Source organism: Vombatus ursinus, unplaced genomic scaffold, assembly GCF_900497805.2.
Source record: "Vombatus ursinus unplaced genomic scaffold, bare-nosed wombat genome assembly UNPS02014820.1, whole genome shotgun sequence".
NCBI lineage: Eukaryota > Metazoa > Chordata > Mammalia > Diprotodontia > Vombatidae > Vombatus > Vombatus ursinus.
Genome location: NW_020954598.1, coordinates 22,099,922 through 22,125,509, shown reverse-complemented (window position 1 = coordinate 22,125,509; position 25,588 = coordinate 22,099,922). Strand labels below are relative to the sequence as shown.

Sequence of the window (25,588 nt, the reverse complement as noted above, 5' to 3'; positions counted from 1 at the left end):
TTTGTACATGTGGGTCCTTTTCCCATTTTTATGATTTCTTTGGGAATCAGACCTAGAAGTGCTATTGCTGGGTCAAAGGCTATGCACATATTTATAGCCATTTGGGCATAGTTCCAAACTTATTGCTGTTACTTTGTACACAGTACATTTGACCTTGCACCAGCTCACGTAAGTCTTTCCGGGTTTTTCTGAGAGCATCCTGCCTGCTCAACATTTTTTATAGCACAACAGTATTCCATCATAATCACATACCACAATTTGTTCAGCCATTCCCCAATTGATGAGAATCCCCTCCAGTCTACCTTCTAAGATTCATTTAACATTATTCACTTTCCAGAAGTCTATAGGATGTCCTAACAAAGGAAGCCCATTTGCTGGGCCCCAGACTCAGCACTCCATCTCCTACATCTCTGACTTTACGTAGGCATTCATCCATCCCAGGAATGAACTTGCTCATTACCTCCACTCCTTAGAATCTTTAGCTTCCTTCAAGGCTCATCCATGACAACTCCTGTGGGAAATCTTTCTTCTTCTACACCCTGCTCCCACCTCTCACCTCCCCTGCTAGTTGTTAATGAGCTTTCCTTCCTCAACTTACTTTGCATTTAATTATCTGTATAAAGGTTGTATCCTTCCAGGAAAATGCAAGGTTCCTGAAGGTGGGTTTTTCATTTTGTCTTTGCATTCCTTCTCCCTCTGCCCTCCCCCCAGTCCCCCATTAATAAATGCTTCTTCTTATTGTAAGCCTTGGAAGCAGGGTAATGTATTTACTAGGATGTCCATGCCCAGAGATCTCACTGCTACTCACAGAGCACAAGGAGGTTAAAGGCAGAAAGGCATGTCCTACGTATACCAAAATAGTCATTGCAACTTTTTTGTGTGTGTGGGCAGCTGGGTGGCACAGTGGATAGAACACTGGGCCTGGAGTCAGGAAGACCGGAGCTCAAATCCAGTTCAGATACTTGCTAGCTATTCGATACTAGGCAAGTCATTCAATCTTTGTCTATCTGTTTCTTCATCTGTAAAATGGGAATCATAATAGCACCTACCTCCCAGGGTTGTTATAAGGATCAAATTAGATAATATTTGTAAAATGCTTAGCAATGTGCCTGGCACCTAGTAGGTGCTTAATTTTTATAAATGCATATTTCCTTCCTTCCTTGTGGTAGCAAAGAACTGGAAACAAAATTGGTGCAAGTTGCTAAAAAAAAATTTCTAGTATATGTTTGCAATACAATATTATTATACCCTAAGAAACGATAAATGAATAGTTCAGAGAAGCATGAGGAATGAGAAAACATATGAACTGGTGGAGAGTGAAGTTAAGTTGAATAAGAATTGCAATATACAAAACTACTAAAACAACCAAAACAGAAAGAAGAATAAAATGAAACTTCATAACTAAAATAGCCAAATTTGGTGTGGAACAAGAGTTGAGAAGATGGCCCTTCCTCCCTTGATTGCAGAGGTAGATTTATATGGGTGTGGTTAGAATGTTGCATATGCTGTCAGACCAGGTAGACAAGTTGGTTGATTTTGTGGAACTATTTTTCTTTCTTTTAAAATCTTTATTATAAAGGCTGGCTGATTAAGTGTGGGCAGTGGAAAAGGATGTATTCAGAAATGAGTATCATATAAAAACAAAATACATCAATAAAAATAATAATAATAAAGAAACCCTGCCAGGTAATTCTCTCATAAATTAAAGAATCAACAAACAAATCAATGTCCTAAATCCTTTTGTAAAGCAGATAAATATTGCCTATCTTTCCCATCTTATAAATTCTGGTTTTTGTATCTGTCAGCTCTTCATTTTGTAAAACAGATGTGCTGCTCGTAAGTAAACAGAATTTCTGCAAATCAATTTTTTAAAAAATTAAATACTACTTTAAATGCACTAGGGGGTGCTGCTGACTAAAAGAAACCTAAACAGGACAGTTTTCTAAAATGAATAATCCTGAAAAATCCATAATAATACTGTTATGTAAGTGAAAACCTAGATACGTCTCTATCAGTTTTGCAGAAATTGTGGTACGCCATAATCAGGTTTGCCTAATTGGGGGGAGGGGGAGAATCCATCTGCATACCAGTATGAACAGAGATCAGGAAGTATCCAGAGTACCCACCAATACCAGAAGTGTTCCCCCATGTTGTACCAAAGACATTTCAGGGGAGACTACCACAGCCCCATTTTTAATCACTAGATATTCTGAAAATCACTCAGCTCAAATGTCCCCTCATCAACAAACATCAACCCCACTCCTGGAAGTAATGGAATCCTCTTCTGACCATTCCTAGTAGTTTCTCTGCCCATCTCAAAGCCATTGGCCATATTCAAATATGGCACAGTAAGAAGAGTAATAGCTCTGGGATCAGAGGGCCTGGATTCAAATCTTGGCTTTTTTATTTACTTCCTGCGTATCCTTGGGCGAGTCCCCTCCCCACACAGTGAGTTAGTTTCCACATCTAAAAATAAAGGGAGTTAGACGAGATCATTGACCTAGAGCCAGGAGAACCCTCAGAGGCCATTTAGTCCAAACCCTCATTTTACAGATGAGGAAACTGAGGCCTGGGGGGAAGGGTAAGTGATTTGCCCACACACATAGTCAATCATTACAAACGGGATTTCAGCCCAGGTGATCTCTGGGGGACCTCCCCTATGACCCTATTCTATTGGTTTCTATTCCTCCCTTGTGATTGACTTTTGCTCATCTTTTGTTTCTGAAGAGGACTAGTGACATCACAGGGTGATATCTCAACTTACTTGTGAATTGGATTTAAGTGAGACAGAGATTCACAAAGTCATCAGCCTCGAACTCTCTTGCAGAGTCACTGAAGTCCAGTGGCAGGACAAAAGTCAGGACTATTGATGATGAGTTGGATGACCTCGGCATCTTTGATGTTGGACCAAGCTCTAAGCACTCCATGGCACCTGCTCCAGTTGTCTTCATGGCTGTTGGAACAAATTGTTCATTCCACTTGGGGAAGTCTTCACATGCTTGGGGTAGACACCCCCCTAACGCACCAACAGGTTTGAGGCCTGTTGAGGTAACCCTCAATGTAGCTTAGCCCATCTGTTGAGATGGTTTTACTGGGGGGGGGGGTGGCTCCAACATGCTATAGCTTCTTGGAGCCACAGGTGAGAGTTGGGTGGCAGGCAGACACCAAAGGTGGCTGAGCAACCCTGCCCTCACACCAAAGGTGCTAGTTTTCCCTGAATACCCCATACAGTCCATTCTGACTAGAAGTTCTCGGAGGAACCTGTCTCATTGATTTTGTATATCTAGCAAACAAGTATAGGGCTTTCCCAGAACATAAAGTAAGTGCCCCTGAAAATGTTTGTTTTGTTGAATGAGAATCAAAACCCACAGGGCAAATACTCAATCTTCCCCCGGAGAACAAAAGCTACCCTTGACGGTAACACCAAGAAACTTCAGAAACAATTGGGAAAAAGCTCTGAGAAAGGAAACAGCTCCTGGCTCTGAGGTCATGGATCCATTCATTCCATCAACAATCCTTCAGTGCCTCCTACCTATGGGGAGGGGGAGGGGCACACCAAGAACTTTTCTGCCCTTGAGGAACTCATAACCTGCCCAGAGGTGGATAGGTGACACAGTGGATAGAGCAAGGAGAGTGGAGACCTGAGACAAATTCAAATGTGACCTCAGACACTGGCTGTGTGACCCTAGGCAAGTCACTTAAGCACTAATCTGTCTGCTTCCTTGACTGGGGAAACAAGGAGAATTGAAGCACCTACCTCACAGGGTTGTTGTGAGAATCAAATGAGAAAATAATTGTAAAGCATTTAGCACAGGGCCTGACACACTGTAGGTGCTTAGTAAATAACTATTCCCTTCCTCTTCTGAGACTGGACCTTAACCAGCTGTTCTACAGGCCATGGAAAGAACTCGGAATTTGCAAGCAAAAGACCGGGGCTTCATAAATGTTGGTTTGACTTAACATAACCTAGGTGAGAATCCTCCTTTACTACTTAGTGGTCGTGGGACTTTTGGTAATTTAGCGCCCCTCTTTACGCCAGTTTCCTTAATCGTAAAGGTGGTCGGACTAGATAACCTCCAAGGTCCCTTTCAGCTCCAAATCATAATATCTACAGCTTGTGTAAGGCAAAAGGGAAGTTAAGTGGAAAGACCCAAGACCACGGAAGTCTTTGAGAATGCCCGAAGTGCCTTCTAGTTCAGCCCCATAGGTGGCCGAGAGGAGGCAGCAGAGGCACATCTGGGTTAGCGACTGGACCGGTGCCATCCCCGGAATGGGACGGAAAGGAACCCCTCTATTCAGTCCCTGTCCCCACACTAGGATCCTTTCCCCTCTTGCTACGGGTCCGACTGCCAGATGGGACTGGTTCTTTCTTTCTGTGTCTTCCCTGTTTTCCAAAACTTGAATCCTCTTCCACGTGAACCAGGAAGGTCTTAACCTCAAGGTGGGGAGCCTGGTTCTCCCCGAACCCCTACTCTCGGCCTGACCCTTTTCCTAACAGGAGTCCTCTCCAGGCCTCAGTTTCCTCCTCAGTAACGCGAGGGAGGTAGACCTTGATATTCCCTAAGGCTTTCCCCCCAGGTCTACACCCTTTGATCATCGGTAACGCTTTCCCTTCGCGGCTTTAGGTGCTCTCTGTCTTCTTTCCACGGACCCCCACTGCTCCCATTTCTTGCCCACTGTTTGGGTGGGGGGCGAGTTCTTCTCTCCCGCCCAGTTCTACCTCTCCCCGCTCTTTTCTGACCTCCCCTAAGCTCTGGAGTGCCAAACCCCGCGAAGGCCGGGTCAGAGTTCGGGGAGGCCTGGGGCTTTGGCCCGCGGAGTGGGGGGGGGGGGGTCGGACTGGAGCTCGGGTTTGGGTTTTGCTTCCTTTTTTGTCTTTCTTCCCCTCGGAGTATGGGGCCCCGAGCCCCGCCGGCCCCGCCTCTGCCACTCTCCTCCGGGTCCCCGACCCTGGGTCCCGGCCTTCCCCTTTAAGGGCTGACCGCGCGGGGCCCCAAGTTGGGATGACGCGTGGGACGGGTCACGTGGGGGCCCCAGGCCAGTGCCTGTCGGCCGCCGTGGCCCGGGCTCCGAGTCCAGCTCCCGGTACAACCCCAGAGTGCCCGCCACCGCCGTCGCCGCCGCCTCCAGGTAGCCAGCCCCTCCCGGCCCCCTCCTGGCCTCCTCCCGGCCTCTTCTCCCACTTCTGAGTTTCCTGCCCCGTGCCTAAGCACCTCACCTGGTCGGGAGACACCTGGTACAGCGCCGCGCACCTGCGCCCAGCCTCTGCCTTGCCCTCTGCACCCCCTCCGAGCGCGTACCCTCAGCCTCTTACTGCTCTGCGCCCCCCCCCCCCTCATCGTGGCTCAGCCTCAACTTTCTCCTCCTTCACCTGGCCCCAACAGATCTTGATCTCAGCTCCGGCCCTCTCTTTCCCTCCTGCACGGGGATACTCCTCTCTCCCCTCACGCCCTCTCCCCCCAAGACTCAGGCACATCTGTCCCCCACTCCACCTGTGTTCTCAGTTTTATCTCCGCCTCCCCCTCTGCCCCCCTTCACCAGCTCTCAGCCCCCTTCTCTTCCCTTCCATTTGGCCCTAGTACACCCGTCTTCAGCCTCACCTGTACTTAATACACACTTTGCCCCTTTCTGTGCCCTCCCCCCCATTATTCAACCTTGTCCGTAGCTCCTTTTATTCCTGACTCTTTGACACACCCCACCCCTATTCCTTCAGTTGTATTTCTTTTCTGCACTTTGTGGTCTTTTTCTCACTTCTCAGGCACTTGGATATGTTCCTAGCACTGCCCTGACACCTTCTCCCTCTTCTTCTCAGGTGATGAGCCCTGCCACACGCCACTGCATCCCCTTGCCTGGGGCTCTTGCTGAATGAGGAGTCTTCCCTGAGAAGCCCTGTGTTTGGTCATTATTTCCCCCCGGTCCCTGGTCCTGCCATGGACCCTAGTGGTGAAGGGGAGGAGCAGATACCTGAAGAAGAAGCCTCAGGCCCTGGCCCTGGAGGAGCAATGGGAATAGGAATCCAAGAGAATGCCAAGAGTGGTCCTCGGAGTCTGGCCTGTAGCAAGGTTGAGCCCAAGAAATATGCAGTCACTGATGATTATAAGCTGTCAAAACAAGTGCTGGGCCTGGGTGTGAATGGAAAGGTCTTGGAATGCTTCCACAGGGTGACAGGCCAGAAGTGTGCGCTGAAGGTGAGTGTGTCCACATTCCCCCAACGTCTACACTGTCTGCCAGCAGATGATATAGCTACTTTTGTAGCATGCTTTGTATGCTGTACGAGAATTAGTTTAAGAAACTAGGGCTGTTTAACCTGAAGATGAGAGGATTTGAGAAAGATATGATTGCCTGCTCCCAAGTGCTGGAGGGCTGTCTTGTAGAAGAGCTTAGATTGTTCCTGTTGGCCCCAGAAGGACGAACTAGGGACATTGGTGAAGAGGCAGATCTCAATTCTATATAAGGAGAAACTTTCTAATAACTAATGATGTCCAAAAGCGGAATGGGCGGCCATAATATGGTTCCTATCACTGAGTGTCTTCAAGCAGGCTGGATAGGCATTTGCCAAGAATATCATAGCTGGGACTTCTGTTGAGATATGCATGTTCTCCATGCCTCTAGAGGCTCTTTCCACCTCTGACATTCTCTGATTTTTTTTTCTTTCCATAATATCCTGTCAGCCAGGTTCTTTCTTGATAGAGTATGGAGGGAGATGGTTGAAAGAGGGGATCCTAGTATGTCTGAGAAAAGTAAAAAGCCATTTATGTGGTTTATCAACCTTAGTTCTTTACAATCCATTGCCTGATTTGATGGCCATAATCACCGTGAGGTATGTAGTAGAATTACTATCATTCCCCATTTTATGGATGAGAAAAGTGAGATTCAAATGATTTGTCCAAGGTAATAGTGGCAGAGCCTGGGATCGCAGCTTGTATCTCTAGACTCCCAAACCAATGTCCTTTCTACCAGAATAGCTGGCACAGGGAATAAAGCACTCAACTTGGAGTCAGAAAGACACGAATTCAAATCTTGCTTTAGACATTTGCTAGCCATGTGACCCTATGCAACTCACTTAACCTCCATCTGCCTCAGTTGCCATCTCTGTAAAATAGGAAAAATAATAGCACTTTCCTCCCAGGGTTGTCATGAGGATAAAATGAGATGATATTTGTAAGTGCTTTGCAAACACTATATAAATGCTAGCTGTTATTGTGATGATGATAATGACACCACACTGTTTTCCCTAAGTATCTTTAGAGGGCTTCTACCAGTGTCTGGTGTTATTGTCCTAGGGATTATCCCTTTTCTACAGTATTATTGCCCATTCCTGAACCTAGATCAAGTTTGAGGGATCCCGATTTGGCTCGTTTGTGTAATCAACAAGCCTGCACTATGTCATAGGTTCACAGAGCGTCCGTACTAGATGGGACGTTAGAGGTCATTCACTCTAGCTTTCTCATTTTACATGGAAGGAAGTGGGCCCAGAGAAAGGCAATGACCTCTGCAAGGTCACCTTGCAAGATAGGGATAGAATTGTGGCTAGAACCCAGACCCCTGACTCCTGGTTGAGTGTTCTTTACAAGACATCAGGCTGGTTCCTTTTTTTAAATACTTCAATCTCCCCGTTGCCTGGGTTACTCATGTCTCCTGCTACTGCATTGTAAGCTCCCAGAGGGCGGGGACCACATCTTCTCTACCTCCTCCACATCCTGTCTGCCCACAGCGTACTGTATAGGGACTACTTATATATAGATACTTTCTTTATATGGGTGTAGCAGAATTGATTCCATCCCCTTTGGGGACATGTGTTCTTTTAGGACTATAGGCTCCATCTGCGAGGCTCGAGGTTGAGCTCTCTGGGGGCCCCTGAGGACTGAACTGTAAGACAATGCAGAACCATCTCTGTTAAGGCCTGTGGTAGCAGTGATCTGGAAGTTACAGGTCAGGGATGAGCAGGTCAGTGGTGAGCAGACCTCTCAAGGCATCTGCCTAGCCTTGTTCTGTATCTTTCTAGTCCACACTTCATGTCATGTATAACAATTATCTCTGTCTGTCATCTTCCTGACTGTGAACTCTCTGAGGGCAAAGACTTCTATAAACTTTATATCTTCCCCAGGGCCCAGCACAGAGTTCTGCTTAGAGTAGGTGCTTAATAATTGCTTATTAACTTGAACAATGAGAACCTTGCATGAGGTGGCTGATTCTGTGTGGAGTGTGAGTGCCCAGATGCTGAGGCTCTGGGGCCACTTGTGTGGAATGGAGGAAAGATTTGTTCTAGGGAGAGAGGGCAGCTGGTATACTCACTGCTAGTCCTTCCTGATAAGAGTGGAACGAGAGAGCTCTATTGACTTCATTTTTAGCTGGGGAAACCAAGTAAGCTGGAACATGCCGGAAATCTCTCTTCTTGCCTTCCAGACAAAGGTTGTATAGACGACACCATCCTGTCTCCATAAATGGTTCTCTGTCTCTATCTGGCATCTTTTAACTTTCCAAAGCTTTTTCACCCCCTGTTAAGTCATTTGACTGTCACCATTACCATGACCTTGTGAAATAGGGGATAGATGTAGTGCTTCCCAATTTATGGTTGCAGAAACTCAGATCGTGAGAGGAAGAGGGACATGTGTAAGTTGCTTCAGCCTTCTATTTCCTGAACTGGAATCCAGTGTTGTTGACATATAAACCCTGTGGCCCCTGGCACACTCTTGCAAGGTGTAATGGATAGATCATTGAATTTGGAGACAGGGGACCTGACTTGGAATCCTAACTCTGACTTTTAACCAGCTGTGTAACTCTGGGCAAGCACTTATTTGGGCCTCAGTTTCCCTATCTGCCTAATGAGGCGGTTGGATTAAATTATCTTTTCTGGTCTCTTCCAACTCTCACATTTTGTGCTTCTTTTCATTGGCGGGGCTTAATCTGTGGTTGTTGTTGGGGATCCTGAAAAGGTGGACATGGAAAGGGGGTGTGGAGGCCCTGTGCCATCCTAAGCTTGCTGAACTCTTGAGATACTGTTCATCTACCACCAACCTGTCGATGCTATGGTTTGGTAGCTGTGGTGCATGGCTGTGTTGGAGCCAGCTCCTGAAGAGGAGAGAACTAATTGTTCAGTTTTCAGCGTTAAGCATGTTCACCTCTACAGTGGTCAAACACTACTAATCATGGCTTGATTTATTGTTTTGTGAATGGTCTAGTCTTAAGAAAGTGGTGGAGAAAATGTTAGTAATTCCATTTACACTTAAAAGTGTATCATGCATAATATTTTTTTTAAATGAAAGAAAACCAGTTGTAAGCATTTACCAAACAAAACACTGCTTTGTGGTGGGACCAGAGTCACAGGGGTAGATGTAAGAAGCTCACCGGTACAAAGACCTGTGCAGTCTTTACAGAAGTTGTGTAGGGAGCCCTCCCTGTAGGGGAACTTCTTTTTCCCTTTGGTAGCAGTTTCCAAAGAGTACATCTCTCTGCCTTTGAAACCAGAGCTGATCTAATTATCTCTTAACTGTTTGGGTTTTTTGGGATCTAAGTAAAAAGGGTGAAGTACTCTGGGGGAACTTTAAAAATCAGTGAGTGTGTCTTCTTCAATCTTTCTCTACCCTCACCCCTCTCCCTTTTTATATCATCCATCCTAACAGGAGGAGCTAACAATATTGGCAGGAATAGGGGAGGTCCTACATGCTTGTCAGTATCAGAATTCTTGGTGGGTGTGAAGTCCTATGCTAGATACTGTTAGCATCTAGATTTAAAAAGCAAAGTGGCCAAGCATCTTAGTGGCTGAGGTGAGCCAATCCATCAGAAATACCATGGGACTAGGAGCCAGAAGATTTGAGTTTGAATCCTGGCCCCTGCATTCGACCTAGTTGTGTGCGTTTGGCCAAGTTTGGCATTTAATTTTTCTGTGCTTCATCTGAAGATGATAAGGATAGTAATAAATGCTCTCCTTGTCTTATAGGATCCAATGAGATGATGTATGGAGAGGCTTTGGGAACCTTAAAGTATTTTGTGATATAGATCATTCTTACTTGCTTCCACCAAAATCCTCCTCTGTTGCCTTTCCCCAGCCTCTCACAATTATACTGTTTGGGCATAGGTGCTGGCAGGTCCTACCATGGTACAGTATATAGGGCACTGGACTGGCAATCCTGGGTTCAAATCCCACCTCAGACACTTACTAGGTGTGTGATTCTAAATTTGTCATTTAACTCCCCTCAGCCTCAGTTTCCTTGTCGTTCAGTGGCCTCCAAGGTCCCTTTTAGCTTTAAAAATCTGTGATTCTCTGAGTACTTGCCTTAAGATGGGTTGTGGTCTGAGGGCCAGCCTAGCTAACGTTAGAGAGGCTCATCACTGAAAACTCAACCCCTTAGCAATGACAACTCATAAAACCATCTTCTTGAGGCAGAGAGGCCTGTGGTCTGCATTGATAGAGAAAGGATCCAAATGGATGAGATAACGAATCTTTTCAAGATACTGAAGGGCAGGTATGGCATGATGTCACAGAAAGAGCGCTAAATCTGGATTCAAGCCGTACGTCCCGAGGCAAGTCTCTGTCTCTCTCTTCATCTCCTCCTCTCTTCATCTCTGTATCTCTTTTTTTCTCTTCCCTAAATTGGGCTTAGAAATGGAATAGTGGGGAGAAGATCAACCTTGTGATCAGGAAGACAGTTCAAATGGCTGCCCAACCATGACGAGTCATTCATCCTTGTAGCCTTCACAGGCAACTCTCTTAAGACAAAAGAGTTGTAGATCTGTGTTAGTGGAGGGATCTACATTGTAGATGTGTTAGTGGAGGGAGATTTCCTCCACAGATGAAATCACAGATCCTGACTGCTCATCTATCCCTCCCCAAAGTATACTACCTATTTAACAGGATTGTTGTACGAAAACCCTTTATGAGCTCTAAGGAGCTATTTCAATGTAAATACTTTTTACTATTAATTCTTTAGCAGCAGTAGGACTTGCTTTTTGACCCAGAAAGTTCAGCCATTTCACTGTAAGGGTACCATGGGTAGTAACATCTGGCAGTGCCAACCTTCTGAGAAATCCATTCTGGGAGCTGACCTGCCAAAGTTCCTTTTCTGCTGTTGGGGCCTTACCCAGAAAGTGCCCTGGGGAGATTCAGGGGTGTTTTGAGAAGATCTTGTCGGGGGTCAAACTAGGCATCTTCCAGAGCTCCCTAGGAGGACACCTCCTAGTGACTGGTAGAAGCTGGTCCCAAAGACAGCACTCTTTATCTTAGGACTGTAATAGCTGCAAGTGTTCATCTGATCACAGCCTCTTCTCAGACAGAGTTATTATTTCCTTTTTACCATCGGGCTACTGTGTCTTTAGCTATCACCAGAAACCAGAAGGAAAGAGGCACCAGTTGCTTCCCTTTCCCTCTCCCTTCATTCTTTCTGCTTCTCTTGCCCAGTCACTAAGTCATTTATTAAGCCCCTACCATATATAGGCCCTGTTCTAAGTCCTCTGGGGTAGTGGGTGAGAGGAGAAGGTAGGGAATTGTTTGCCATGTGGTTGTAGGATTCAGGGAGCTCACAGTATATGGGGAAGACAAGACTTGAACACAGAAAAAATGTACTAAACAGTGCCAGGCTGTGGGTGCCCAGTGCTGGCTGGGCAGGGCAGGCAGTTGAAGAGCTTAGAGGAAGGAAGGATTTCTGTGAGCTGATGTGGACAGGGAGGGCTCCCTGAAGGATGGGGGAGGGAACTTGAGCTGGGCTTTGAAGAAGGCTTAGAAATAAACTTCTCAATGAGGAAGTGCTTGGGATATGAATTTTGTTGTTGTTGTTCAGTCATTTTCCAGTTATGGCCAACTCTTAGTGACCTTATTTGGGGTTTTCTTCGCAAAGATGTGAAAGTGATTTGCCATTTCTTTTTCCAGCTTATTTTACAGATGAGGAAACTGAGGCAAACAGGGTTAAGTGACTTGCCCAGGGTCACATAGCTAGTAAGTGTCTGAGGTTGGAATTTGAACTACAATCTTCCTGACTCCAAGCTGGGTGCTGTGCCACCTAGCTACACTGAAGACATAAGAATACAAAGAATGAAGTATATCCCTGCTTTTAAAATTATAAGGCCTGAATTCTAGTCCTGGCTCTTTCACTTACTAACAATGTGACCTTAGGCAAGTCACTTAACTTCAGTGATCCTCAGTTTTCTCCTCTGTAAAATGGGGGAGGTATAGACTAGGTATACTTCCAGCTTTAAAATCCTATGATTATTAGGGAGAAGGGGCTGAGAAGCGAAGAGTCCTGGAATTGTATCCTTGTGTGTCCCAACCCATGGGAAACCTGCCTCAAAGCTGAGTCCCAAGAGCTCTTTTGGTTTAAAAACATCTGATATTTAGTTGCCTGGGCTGAGGTAGGAGGAAGGGAGAAGGTGGGTGGGTGAATCATAAAATATCAGAGCTAAAAGGAATCCTAGAGATCAGCTTGTCCAACCCCCACATTTTAGAGATGAGGAAACCAAAGAGTAGGTGAGGTCAAGTGATTTGCCCAAGGCAAGTAAGTAGAGCTAGGACCTGAGACCTGCCTTTCCCATTCCTGCTTTAGTCCTCTTTCCACTACTCCAGACCAGGGGAGGATCCAAGTAGCTCATCTGAGAGCTCAGGTGCTCTCAGCAGCCCTCTGACCAGAGCTGCTCCCAAAGAGAAGACCTGTCGAGCCTGGTCATGCCTCTCTTTTTGCCGCCCTGCTGGTGAGCTCCAGGGCTGTATACCCCATTATATGAATAATCAGCCTGGATATTAAGGTTCATTTGGAAAAGACTCTGGATATCTAAGCCCACTCAGTCTTAATTAGTGCAAACAATGAATCCCATGAAGTGATCTCCAGTATTTGAATTCTCACTATTCAAAGTTATAATGATGTAAAATATAGTACTTGGTTCCGGCTCAATAGAAATAAGCAGTGCAAATTCAAATAATGTAAATCTGATAATTTCATAGGGTTCATTGCTTATGCTAATCAGAAGTTAAATTATGAAACTGAGGCCCAAAGGAGTCATGACTTGCCCAAAGTCATATAGATAGGAAGTGTTGGAGCTGGAATTGGAACCAAAGTTCTCTGTTTCCAAATCCATTTATAGCCGGCTGCCTCTAAGAGTTGCCCAGAAGCTCAGATGTGTTGTGACTCCAAATCCTTGAAGAAAAGAAATTCCTTCTTTATTTACTTCCCTCTCCCCAACTTGACAGTCTCCAGTTTTGGTTAGAGATGGTTTAGGGAAGTGATATCAATCTCAAGTAGAAATGAATCCCTGCAGCTGCATCCTGACTTAAAAATGACGAATTAACATTATGTTGTGTTTTTATTTATTTTATTAAATACTTTTCAATTGCATTTTAATCTGATTTGGGCCACACTAGGGTGTTTTGCAGAAGATTCATAAGAAAATCACTCTTGTGGTTCTTGGAGATTCCTTATCTTCCCAGGATGACCCTACAATTCTACAGGCTCAGGAAAGGAAAAACCATGTCTTATCTCTCTTAGTATATAGAACATAGAGGGTTTGGTTCGTTCAGACACACAGTGGACCTACAAGATTATAAAGTCTACAATGGTGATGACCTTTTCTTACCTAACCTTTCTATCTCTCTTAATGCCTGGCCTCACTCTGCCCAAAGTAGGTGCTTGCAATATATTTGTTCAGTTAAATAACATTGCTCTTCAGAGGTTCTCCTGGGCCTTCAGAGTCAAATGCTTAGCTGTAGCTTAAAAATAGAATCACGAGATTTCCTTCTTCCTTTTTTTTTTTAAAGATACTATGTAAAATGAGCTTGTTTATTTGCACAAAGTCCCCAACTTAGAAATGGATTGCCCCTGTAGATTGGTTGTTTAAATTTTAAATATGTTTTCCTGAAATAATGTTATAAATAACATTTGGCTTTACAGACTAGCCCACAAAACCCTATATAGCCCACTATAAAACTGAATCGTTATTTAGAGTTGCCTTGAAAAAAATGTAGAAAATCATACAGGTGTAAAACTATCCAATACAGAAAATAAACACTTTTATTGTTCATTCTTATCCTTAATCCTGGTTCGGGTGAGCAGAGACAGGAGGATGATCAGAACAGGAGGATGAGGAGGCAGAGAGAGACTTTGTGGTCTGAAGAGAAGCTGCAGAGGATAAAGGACATTAGATATATCTTATTCTATCCCTTTCATTTTAGATGTCACCTATTGCAATCCTTTTATTTTACTAATTAAGAAACTAAATCCGAGAGATTTAAAAAACACCCACACGCAAAAAGAAGCCACAGGCCACTGTGTTTCACATCTGTTTCTTCAGATCATGTTGCTAAGGCTGGGGTCACTTTGGGTGAGACAAATGCTAGCGGAGGGCTTCTTTGCTAGATTGTAGCTCCAGTGTGGTATCTTGGGGGTGGGGGGGTGGGGATGGGGCAGGAATCAGTGTTCCTTTTAGCTTTTGCAGTGGTCTGCAAAGGTAAGCCCTCCTCACTAGATGGAAAACAGCAAGCATTTATTAAGCCCTTACTCTGTGCCAGGCACTGTGCTAAACACTGTAGGTACAAATACAAACAAAAAGACAGTCCCTGCCCTCTAAGACCTTATATTCTAATGGTGAATAAGAACACATAAAAGGAAACTGAAAGGAAAGGGTCATAGTGACAAGGTCCCCAGAGTCAGAAGCACAACCAAGAGGGGGATGAAACATGGCCAGCCTAGGCCCATCCCCAAAATGGAGGTCCTAAAAGAAATTCACCAGTAGGAGAAGGGTGTCAGCGCAGCAAAGAGATGTTCTAGAGTGAGAAGGCCCCAGGCATTTAGGGAAGTTCCAGGGTGAAATGGAGCAAGCATCAGCAGCCCCCACCGGTATTCATTGAGCGTCCTTAGTACTCTCTCAGCTTCACCCCTGTGGCAGAGCTGGACTCCCTGTGCCCTTGAAGAGCTCATAGCTTAGTTGGGGAGATAAGGGCCCTTTAACACTTAAAAAATGATTAAAATAAGAGGCAGGTAAACTCCTGAGGACAACCAGTATGTTAATGTGTTCAGAGAGAAGAGAAAGGGCTGTGGGCTTGGTGGTCAGGGAAGGCTTCCTGTGCCTTGAGTTGGGTATTAAAAGGTGGGTAGGATAGTATTCCATGACCATTGTGAAGTAGCTGTCTGATGATGTTAGCTTTTCACCCTTGCCAGTGAAATCTAAATGGCATCACTGTTCCTGGAGTCGTAGAGGATTCCAGAATGTCTGAGCTACTGAGGGGGTCCTTTGAAAATAATGGAAGCCAACTGTCCCATTTTACATGTGAGGGAACTGAGGAAGCCCAGAGAGGGGAAAAAAAAGAATTGTCAAAGCTCCCACAGTGAATTAGTGACAGACCCGGAGCTAGAACCCCCTAATTCTGAACCCTTTGCTTTTTCCCCTGTACCTCTCCTGAGGGCGGTGGAAGAGTTTGGGTTGATTCAAGCATTCAGTCATACAGGAAGTGGAGAGAGCAGGGCTGATGAGGATTGCCCATGGTAGGCACTTAATAACTGTTTGCTTGAGTGGAATTAACAGACCCTGAGCCTTGCTGAGATATAATCCCTACTCCTAATTGCAGTCTGGGGGCCTGGTCTCCATTTTGTGATGGCAGACTTGATGCAGACACAGGGTTTCTTGGCTGCACAACTTCAAATGGTTCTTGCAAATGAAAGCTAATTAAAAGAACCTTACAATTGCATGCTACAGCTTAATGAGATTTTTTTTTAACTTGGATAAGATCCACAAAACCACCTGCCACAGGATTGGGTGTTATGGGGAGGAAAGTGACCAGAATGAGTTCTCTTGGCTCCTGCTTTTAGCCTGGCAATTCCAATGTATTAGCCAGAAATAATAATAATAACAATACCAGCAATATCTTGGATGTATTTCCTGCTTTTAAGTTTATAAAGTATTTCGGTAGGTAATATACAAGTATTAGCATTCCCATTTATACAGAGTGGGAAACTGAGGTTTGGAGAAGATAGGCCTTTTCCAATGTTCCATAGCCAAGTGTCAGGCCCAGGTTATTCCCATTACACCGCCCTTTCTCTTTTTCTTAGAACTGGCCTTGTTGGTCCTTTGGCAGGGGTTAGAATACCAGGTATGGCTTCCTTTCTATTCTCCTTTCTTTCCCTGAGTGTGAACCAGAAGCCTCAACCCTTTTTATGTTTCTACTTCTCTGCCCTCGTGTCTGTCGCTTCCAGATAGAGAAGAATGCCTCATCTCACTCAGATAGATGCAAGGAAGGTACTGGAAGCCAGGTAGCTGGAAAAGAAAAGTCAAAGGCTGAGTAACCTTTCATTAGGGATGTGTAATAAAGAGGATGGCCCTGGAAATGAGGCCTGCTGCTCAGTGGCTATTTAAAACCCCAAGTCCTAAATAGAACTTTGCAAGGTTCCTGTCCCCAGAGTTATCCATCATCATCATCTCATCTTCATGCCTTGTACTAAGGGGATACCAGGAGGAGATGTAACCTGGCTCTCTCCTTCCCTCCCACGCAGATCTCTCTTTGCCTGAACCCCCAGCATGGTACGGATTATCTGGGCTTTAGCCCAGCCTATAACTTTTCAGCTCTTCCCTGTACTCATCTCTTTCTCCTTCTTTCTCTTCCACCCCTCCTTTTAACTTAAGGGAAGCCTCCATTCTCAGAATCAGCTGCAGCCCAAGAGTCAGGTAGAGTGTGCCAGTGGGTCCCTGCTCCCCCATGTCTCCCCAACAGGAGGCAGGGTCCTGGAAATGATACAAGGGTTCATAGAAGCCCATGACGTCAGAGGTAGAAGTGGTCATCCGATCCAACTTGTCAACATCCAACACATGGCTATCAATTGCTTTTTAAATGCTTGATGGGATATCTTGCAAATAAGTGATCTGGATCAGGGAGCTTTCTCTTGGGCAATTCATTGTGGATCTTTCACTGCAAGGACCGAAACAGGAGACATGGTACAGTGGCAACAGGGCAGAATTTGGAATCAGAGGAACTAGATTCAAATTCTGCCCATGCTACTTAGTAGCTCCCTGTCCTTGGACAAGTTACTTCTTGGGACCAGGTGGACCAGATGGCCTTTCACCTCTAAATCTGTGTTCCCAGGAAACAGCAAAGTGGTGGAATTTCACTTGTGGCAGACCTGGGATTAGAAGCCAGGACTCCTGACTCCCAACGCTATGTTCTTTTTAAATCACAGCTTTGCTACTTATCAGCAATGTGACCTTGAGCAGATCACCTAATAAATTAGCTCACATTTCTATAGCAACTTTAGAGTTTATTAAGGGCTTTCTTCATAACAACCCTATATAGTAGGTAGTACATGGTAATATCCCCATTTTGCAGATGAGGAAATCTCAGAGAGGATCATGTAATTTGCTTACTCTTATTTGCTTCCTGTCTCTTTTCTCTGCTTTCTTAAGAGCCTCTCTGGATTCTCCTTCCACCCCACCATGCACACATTTGGCATCCTACTTCACTGTGAAGGGAGATTGAGACCATCGGATTGGAAACTTCACTTCCTTTCCTCAGTTTCTCAGAGTTGTTCAGGGGCTGAGAAGAAGCCTCCTATTCTTCACTAAGGTTGAGTGAAGCAACTTGCTTACAGAGTCACACAGTCCTCTCCCTGGATTCCTGGCCCTGTGGCCCTCCCTCCCTCCTTCTGGATCTCATTCTACTAGCCATCATCTTTCTTGTGCACCTTCAGTTTATCCTTCTCCGCTGGTTCCTCTCTATTTGTCTATAAGCATATTTAAGACTTCCCCTATCCTAAGAGAAGCCTTCTCTTGATCCTTCTACCCCATCCAGCTATGGTCTTATCTCTGTCTCATCTATTCAGGGTCAAATTTCTCTAGAGATTCTATACCTGATGCCTTTATTTTTTCACCACCCTTCCCTCAACCACTTGTATTATGGCTTTTGTCCTTATTGCCCTGTGGAAGCTGCTTTCTTAGAGGTCACACTTATCACTCAGAGGTGATAAGTCTACTGACGTCACCAAATCCAGCCGCCTGTTGCTCTAGTCCTTGTCCTCCTTGACCTCTCTGTGGAGCCTCCCATCCTTCTGAATGCACTCAACTTGAGGGACACCACACTCTGCTGCCTCTTCTATCTGCCAGATAAATTTCACTGTTTCTTTCAGTGCCTTTTCTTTCTAAGCCCTTGAGGTAGCTGCTCCCCAGCATTCTGTCCTTGTTCTTTTGGCAGGTGCACTGATTGCCCATCTTCAGCAATCACCTCTCTGCAGATGACTCTTGAGTCTTTGTCTCCATCCCTGACAGACTTTCTTAGCTTTCTGTCGACATGGGGAGCCAACATGTTACAGAGGATGAGACTCTGACTCCAGAATCGGAGGATCTTTGTTCAGATCTCACCTTTGACTCTTAACAGCCTGTGTGAATTCATCTCTCTGGGCCTCAGTTTCCCCATCAGTCAGATGAGGAGGTTGAACTAGATGGCCTCTAAGATCAATTGTAGGTCCTGACTCATAAACCCCTCCCCTCCCCTCCCCTCCCCTCTCCTCTCCTCTCCTTGTGAGCCCATGCTGTCCAAGACCTCCATCCCAGGACCTGTGTGTCCCTTCAGTGCTTTAAAGTCAGCATGACCCAAGCAGTCTCTCCCCTACAACTCTCTCCTCCCTCTGACTTTATCACTTCTGTTAATGACATCACCACATTAGAAATGCAAGGGCTTGTTGGTTCCCTTTGGTTAGAGATGTTCCCTGTTCCTGAAATGCCCTTCTTCTCACTTTTTTCCTCTTGAATCTCATCTTGTTCTTCTAAAGACCCACTCAAATGCCACTTCTCCCAGGAAGCCTTCCCAAACCTTGCCTTCCTCTCCCTAACCTGTAGTCAGTAATGACCACTTCCCTTCTTAGCTATCTCCTAACACTTTGTACCCCTCTTCTACACTTATCATGTATTATATTGTGAACAAACACCTTTGTGCTCATCACACAGCTCCCTGCACATAGTGTGCTTAATACAAGCTTTATTATTGTTGTTGTTATTGCAGTTAAATATTCTGAACAAGTTGTTTTTTCTATTAAGACAAAAATCTGCCTTCTGGAAACTTCTGCCCATTTTTTTCTAGTTCTCCTGGGCCAAGCAGGACAAATCTAATCTCTTTTATCCCATGGTGGCTTTGCAGATATTTGAAGGCAAACAGTCTACTAATAATACCTGGCATTTATATTGGGCTTTGAGGTTTTACAAAGTACTTTACATACATTCTCATTTCATCCTTGCAATGATCCTGTGACAGTGGTATTATGAGTTTTATCACCCTCATTTTACCAGCGAGGAACCTGAGGATCAGGGAGGTTGTGATTGCCTCTGGTCACTGAGCTAATAAATGTCAGAGGTGGGATTTGAACTCAGGTCTTTCTTGAGTTCTCTTTCTAATAAACTATCTTTTCAATGTCTACTCCTTGCAGTTAGTCCCATTGTAGGAATGCAGAGTTATCTAGGAGATGAGTAGTGTCACAGCAGAAAGGCAGACGTCATTAGGCTTGGAAGACCTGACTTTGAATCCTGCCAACTCTGTGACTTCAGAATAGTCACTTACCCTCTCTGCTGCACTTGTCTTTTCTGTCAAAGGAGAGGAATTATACCTTTCCACCTCTCGGGACATTGTGGGGAAGTCGTTTGTGAACCTTAGAGAAATATTGAAATGGGAGTATTAGATCTGGTCCTTGCTTTGAAGTGAGGGTGAGATGAGCCCCCTAGGAGCCCTGATAGGACTATTAACTGTTGGTCTAGTGAGCTAGAGTAGACTGGGAAGGTTCCTGGAATAGAAGAGATTGGAGTTGGAATTTGAATCATGGGCATACTTTGAATGAAGGGAAGAGAGGGCAGAGGGCATTCCGGGTGAGAGGCAGCTTCCTAACAATTAGAACTGTTCAAAGGGGGAAAGGCCACTCCAAGAGGTGGTGGGTTTCCCTTTCTTGGAGGTCTCCAAGTAGGAGGCTGGATGGTCTCTTGTTGGTACGTGGTAGTGGTATAGGTTGGACTAGCTGGCCAGCTGTGGAGGTCCCCTGAAACTCTCAAATTCTATGTTTGATCCAACTTTGAGCAAAAGCTTGGAGGTGGAAATGGGTACAGCATGTGTGAGACAGTGAGGAAGTTGGCTAGAGGGGGGATGTGAGTTAGGTAGGGTACAGATTTTGGAAGAGTGGGCATGTGAAGGGCTAGGGAATGCAAGACTTGGCTGCCTGAAGACTTCCAACCCAAAGCGTCTCAGATGTTACTGGCAAGAACCAGCAGCATATGGGGCAGCAGAAGGAGCAATGGCCTCCCCTCATTCCTCTGTGCCAATAGATGCTTCTGTGCCCCATTGGCAGGGCAGAGGTAAGGTCAGATGGAGCAGTGAGGATGTGGGAGGGGAGGATGGAGCTCAAGCACCATTATCTCCATCCATGTGTATCCCCTGCCACCAGTGCCCTGGGACCTTTCAGGTCTCATTCAGGCTGCTGCTGCTGAGTAACAGCGACTTGCTCTACTGGCCTAAAGTGATTGTGCTTGGGTATGTACTTAAAAGCCCAGTTCACATTCTGTGTGCTGTTTGAGCCTTCCTAGGCCTAGACCTTAAGGGCCCTACTGGGCTCCATTAGTTAAGGGAAGTGGACTCATTTGGAGGCAAATGGCCCTGGACCCATTTAGCTTTGTAAGGAGCTCATAGACTTTCTTCCTCTTTTGATTTTTCTCTCCATAAGGAAGAATGTCTGTGACATTAGAAGCTAGAACTGCTAAGAAGCTGGTGCAAATGGGGACTGCTCAGTTGCTTATTTTTACAGGGCTTTACAGCTTCCAAAATGCTTTTAAATGCATTCTCATATCTAATCCTCATGGCAGCAACCTAGTGAGGCAGGTAAGACAAGGATCAACCCAATTTACAGATGGAGAAATAGAGATAAGAGAGATTGTCACTTAGCTGGTAAGTGGTGGAGCCAACACCAGAACCCATGTCTTCTGACTCCAGGTCTTCGGCTCTTTTGACGAGATACTCTTTCTTTTCAGAAACCAAAATCTGTCTTCATTCGAGGGCTGTACTGGTGGAATCAGCTGCAGCAAGACAGACTAGTATTCCTCCACCTAGCAATCCTGACAGATTATCATTCTTGGTCATTGGACTCAGTTTTCACATTTGAGAAATGGGGAGAATGTGGATGATATTAAGAAATATCCAGAAGCTCTATCAGCAAGAAAAAATATACAAGTGAGGCATAGGAGAGGCAACATGGAAAGAAATCTTTGTATTGGACATAATGGAAACTTTTGCCATGGTATCATAATATTATAGATTTAGAGGTAGAAGAGATCTTTATTGTTGTGCAGTTGTGTCTGACTCTTCATGACCTCTTTTGGGGTTTTCTTGGCAAAGATACTGGAGTGGTTTGGCATTTCCTTCTCCAGCTCATTTTACAGGTGAGGAAACTGAGGCAAACAGGGTGAAGCAACTTGTTTACAGTCATATGTGCCTGGGGCAAGATTTGAACTCAAATCTTCCTGTCTCTAGGCCTAGTGCTCTATCTGCTGTACTACCTAGCTGCCCCTAGAAGGAGCCTTACAGGTCATCTAGCCCAGTCCCTTTCTTACAGAGTAGGAAACTGAGAGCAGAAAGAACAGAGCAGAAAGGCCCACGGTCTCATAGGTGGCATAATGGCAGAGCCAGTGTTGAATAATGGCAGAGCCAGTATTGAAACACAGGTCCCTCAAAGACAAAGCCAGCTCTCTTGCCACCACTCCATAGTCAAACTTGACATCACTTTGAAGTGAGTCATTAAAAGGCCATTAAAGAAACAGGAATATTCCCTGTGGTAGTAGAAATTATGAGCTGAGCCAGTCCATGCAGGGAGTGAAACAAGCATTTAATTCCCCATTCTGTGGGAGCCACTAAGCCTTCCTTAGTGCCTCTAGAATGGGTGGGGTGGCTATTGGCAAGTCGTGGCTTGTCTATACTGCAGGCTAGGTGAGAATATCTGAGGGCCTTATGGATAGGGTGTTACTTCTGGGACTTTCTAGTTTTACAATATCCTCTTTTTCCTCCTCTGCCGCTTCCCCCTCCCCACCCACACCCCCATTCACAAACCTGTTGATTCTAGCCTGCGACAAAAACAGGTTGATTATTAAATCAACAAAAGCAGATGGGCCTGGAGATGGTAGTACCCTTGGCAACCACCAGACAGACAAGAGGAATTCTCTGGAGTTTCCACGCCCAATGGCTGTGGTTCCCCCATCCCCTACGTCTTCTGATAGACTCAGTAATGCAAGATAGATCACTATATGATTTGAGTGTTTAATTTTTAAAGAGGAGCTTTGACTGTGCAATACTTAACGAGGAGGAATAGACCTCTGATGGGGGACTTTTCCAGTAGGTGAACACAATTCTTTGAGGGCAAGACAGCCTTCCTACATCCCTTGGGATAAGCAGCATGTCCATGACTGACCACTCACTCCCCTTATGGAGGATGCAGCTCTGTCAGAAGTTTCACACCATATGGTTTCTCCTGATTGGTGGCATTTCCAAGTCAGCTGCCTACCTGGGATTTCCACACTCTCCCTACCCCTTTGGCCCAGAAACTTTGCTCCTCCCCTGAGCTCAGCACCCAGTGAAGGGAGCTCTTGGCTGTTCAAACTTACCTTCTGAGCCCTTCCCACTCAGTTGCCTTGGTAGCATTGAAAAGACCTATTTGCAAACAGGTTCCTGTCAGGTTCTTATCTCTGCTTCTGACTTGCTATTAGACCTGTGCTAGATCACTTTCCTTTTCTGAGCTTCCACTTCCTCATTCGCAAAACAGGGATAATAATACTTTGTTCTGTTGGTCAGACAGAGCCAATGCACAGGTTTATAACAGTAGAAATGTTAGAGCTACAAGGAACCTGAGGGATCATCTAGTCATTCTCCTGTCATTTTGCAGGTAGGCAAACTGAGGCCCAGGAAAGAGTAGTAACTTTGTTAAGGCCAAAGATGAATTATTATTGGCCAAACTCGGACTGGAACCCAGGTTTTTCTGGACAGTTCTCCTTCTACCTCCTAGAAGAGATACTAGATGTGAGGACATTTTAAACTGTAAGATGCTATATAGATGTAAAAAATTATCTTTAAGGTGACTAAAGCCTCACCTAACCATGTCAAATACACCAAAGGACCTGAAAATCTCAGAGTTCTAGGGAGGCTGGACCCGAAACTATGATAAAACTCCTTGTGTGTGTGTATGTGTATGTGTATGTATGTATACACATGTATTGATACATATGTATGTATATATACAGATATTGATACTTGTATATGCATACATTGATACATGTATCTAATACATATACACATATATGTATGTGTAATATATGCATGTACATCTGTATCCCTTAACTTCTCTTTTGTTCCTTATAACCTTAGGAGTTACTAACTCTCTCTTGGGAGATGAATTAACTGGGCCTCAGAGAGCTTCAAGTGATTTGCCTTTTGGGCAAACCACCAAGTTAGTGATGCAGCTAATACACTTGCCAACTTTCTCAATATCGACACCTTATGGATCCTAGAATTTCAGAGTAAAGAAAGATTGTTTAACCCTTTTTCCAGATGGGGAAGTTGGGGCCCAGACAGGAAATTTATGATTTATTTTTCTTTCTACTCTGGCAAAGCTGTTTTCTAGAGTACTCTTTTCTAATTCCCAGGAAAAACACTATTCATTTATTTGTTCAATCAGTGTTTATTGAGTGTGTACCATGTGTATAACTCTTTGTAGGATACAAAGAATATGACATGGGGCTTTACTGGTAGGGAGCAAAGTCTAGGTTAGGAGATAGGGCTTACACATGTGACTTCTGAAGTCCTTTCCAGGTCCTGTAGACCTGGTGTCCTTTTGAAAAAGTAAACAGCTCAAAAGCATAGTCAAGGCAGTATGTATTAAATGAGGAATATAGACAGGGCTCTTTGAATGTAGACAGGGTAGGCATTCTTTTTGTCTGGGGTCGTCAATGAAGTTACTTCCTTCTGAGAATTATTGACTTCCCCAGAAAAAAAGATGGAGTAAATGGTTGCCTTTACCGAGACCCACCATTCCTGGACTCTAAGGCTTCTTTAGAAGCCTTCTTCTGGTTTTGTTTTTTGTTATTTTTTTTTTGAAGGGGAGGGGTTTGTTCTTTTGTTTTTCCTGGGCTTTCATAGAATATAGAATGACAGAGCTTAGAGGGACCATCAAATATATTCAGAGCTAAAAGAGATGTCATAGCACAAAGTGTAGAACAGGAAAATTAGAATAATGCTTAGAACACAGAATGTTCTGTGTGAGAGCTGGAGGAGACTTTGGAGTCAATGTAGTCCAGCCCCCTTATCCAAGGGACATTCAGCCATGATGCAGCAGCTAATGTCATTAGGATGGTCATGGCAGAAGACTTGGTAAAGTCACAGACTCTGTCCAGTCACCTGGCCATGACCATTTGGCCAGGTTAACACATTATTTATAAGGTATATCATTCTCCAGGGTTTTATGATCTTGAAGAATTTGGGAGAGTTGACAAAAAAAGGAGTCTAGGAGTAGAAAGAAGAGGTAAAGCTGTACTACAAAGCACTGATATCTGAGATTACTAGACTGATGAGTCTTTAGTGATCTCCTCCATGTGAGTATTCACTCCACTAGACTGACAGATATTCCATGGACATTATGGAGGTGCCAAGGATGTGCCAACAGATGGAGAGATTCTGTAACTTCGTCCCTGTACATTCTCTCCTTACCTGCTCTGCCTGATCCCACCTTAGTTTCCCCATCTATAAAATAGATGCCGAGCTGATTTCTAATGTTATTTCCAGATGAAATATTTTGACTCAGTACATTCTTCCAAATTTCTCCATATGTAATTAAGTTAGAGAGCCACCAAGACCCCAGTTCTATCCTTCCTGCAAGGCTCAGTCTCAAGCGTTATCTGCTTCTCCCTACTCACTACCCAGCTAAAGGTGATCTCAGCTCCTTCTGAAACTTACCTTCTCTCCCTGCTTAACATACACAGAATTACAGACTCTGAGACTTAGAAGGAACCTTAGAGACCATCTAGTTAGTCAGTCATCAGCAGCCAATTTGCTGGTAGCATTAAACTAATCATTCATTCAGTACCTACTGTGTGCCAGGCACTGTGCTCTGAGGATACAAAGAAAGGAAGGAGTCAGTCCCTGCTCTCAAGGAGCCCACAGTCTTGTGGGGGACACTACATGTGAACGACTCTGTGCAAACAAGATCCAGACAGGGTAAAGTAGGATGGGCTCAGAGGGAAGGCACTAGGGCTTAGGACTGGGAAAAGCTTCTTGAAAAAGGTGGGGTTTGACCTGATTTATAAAGGAAGCCAGGGAAGCCAGGAGGCAGAGATGGTGAAGTAGAGAGTACCAGGCACAGGAGACAACCAGTGAAATACTCAGGAGATGGAGGGCCATGTGTAAGGAACATCCAGGAGGCCAGTGTCATTATGGCTTAGAGTATGGGAGGGGAGAAAGGTAGAAGACTGGAAAAGTAGGAAGGGGGATGGTTAAAAAGGGCTTTAAAGTCAAACAGAGGTTAATTCATCTAGGTCAATATGTACCTGAACTAGAATCCCCTCTGCAATGTACTAACATAGCCAACAAGGTGTCCTCCAGCCTTTTCTAGGA

General features: G+C 44.8%; 1 protein-coding gene and 1 long non-coding RNA gene across 3 annotated transcripts in view; one reads left to right on the top strand and one right to left on the bottom strand.

Annotated features, from left to right (window-relative positions):
- Positions 1 to 5,281, bottom strand: part of LOC114024020 — a 17,764-nt gene extending 12,483 nt beyond the window's left edge. Inside the window, exons 1-2 of the long non-coding RNA XR_003566861.1 lie at positions 5,219 to 5,281; positions 2,765 to 2,953 (exon numbers count right to left, since the gene is read on the bottom strand). This is a non-coding gene — a long non-coding RNA (uncharacterized LOC114024020). The remainder of the gene's footprint in view (positions 1 to 2,764; positions 2,954 to 5,218) is intronic.
- MAPKAPK3 (mitogen-activated protein kinase-activated protein kinase 3) overlaps positions 5,040 to 25,588 on the top strand; it is a 95,828-nt gene continuing 75,279 nt past the window's right edge. For both annotated transcript variants that reach the window (XM_027836835.1, XM_027836834.1), the window contains exons 1-2: positions 5,040 to 5,130; positions 5,813 to 6,188. In XM_027836835.1, coding sequence (XP_027692636.1) covers positions 5,931 to 6,188 — 258 coding nt within the window. In that variant the 5' untranslated portion in view covers positions 5,040 to 5,130; positions 5,813 to 5,930. The remainder of the gene's footprint in view (positions 5,131 to 5,812; positions 6,189 to 25,588) is intronic.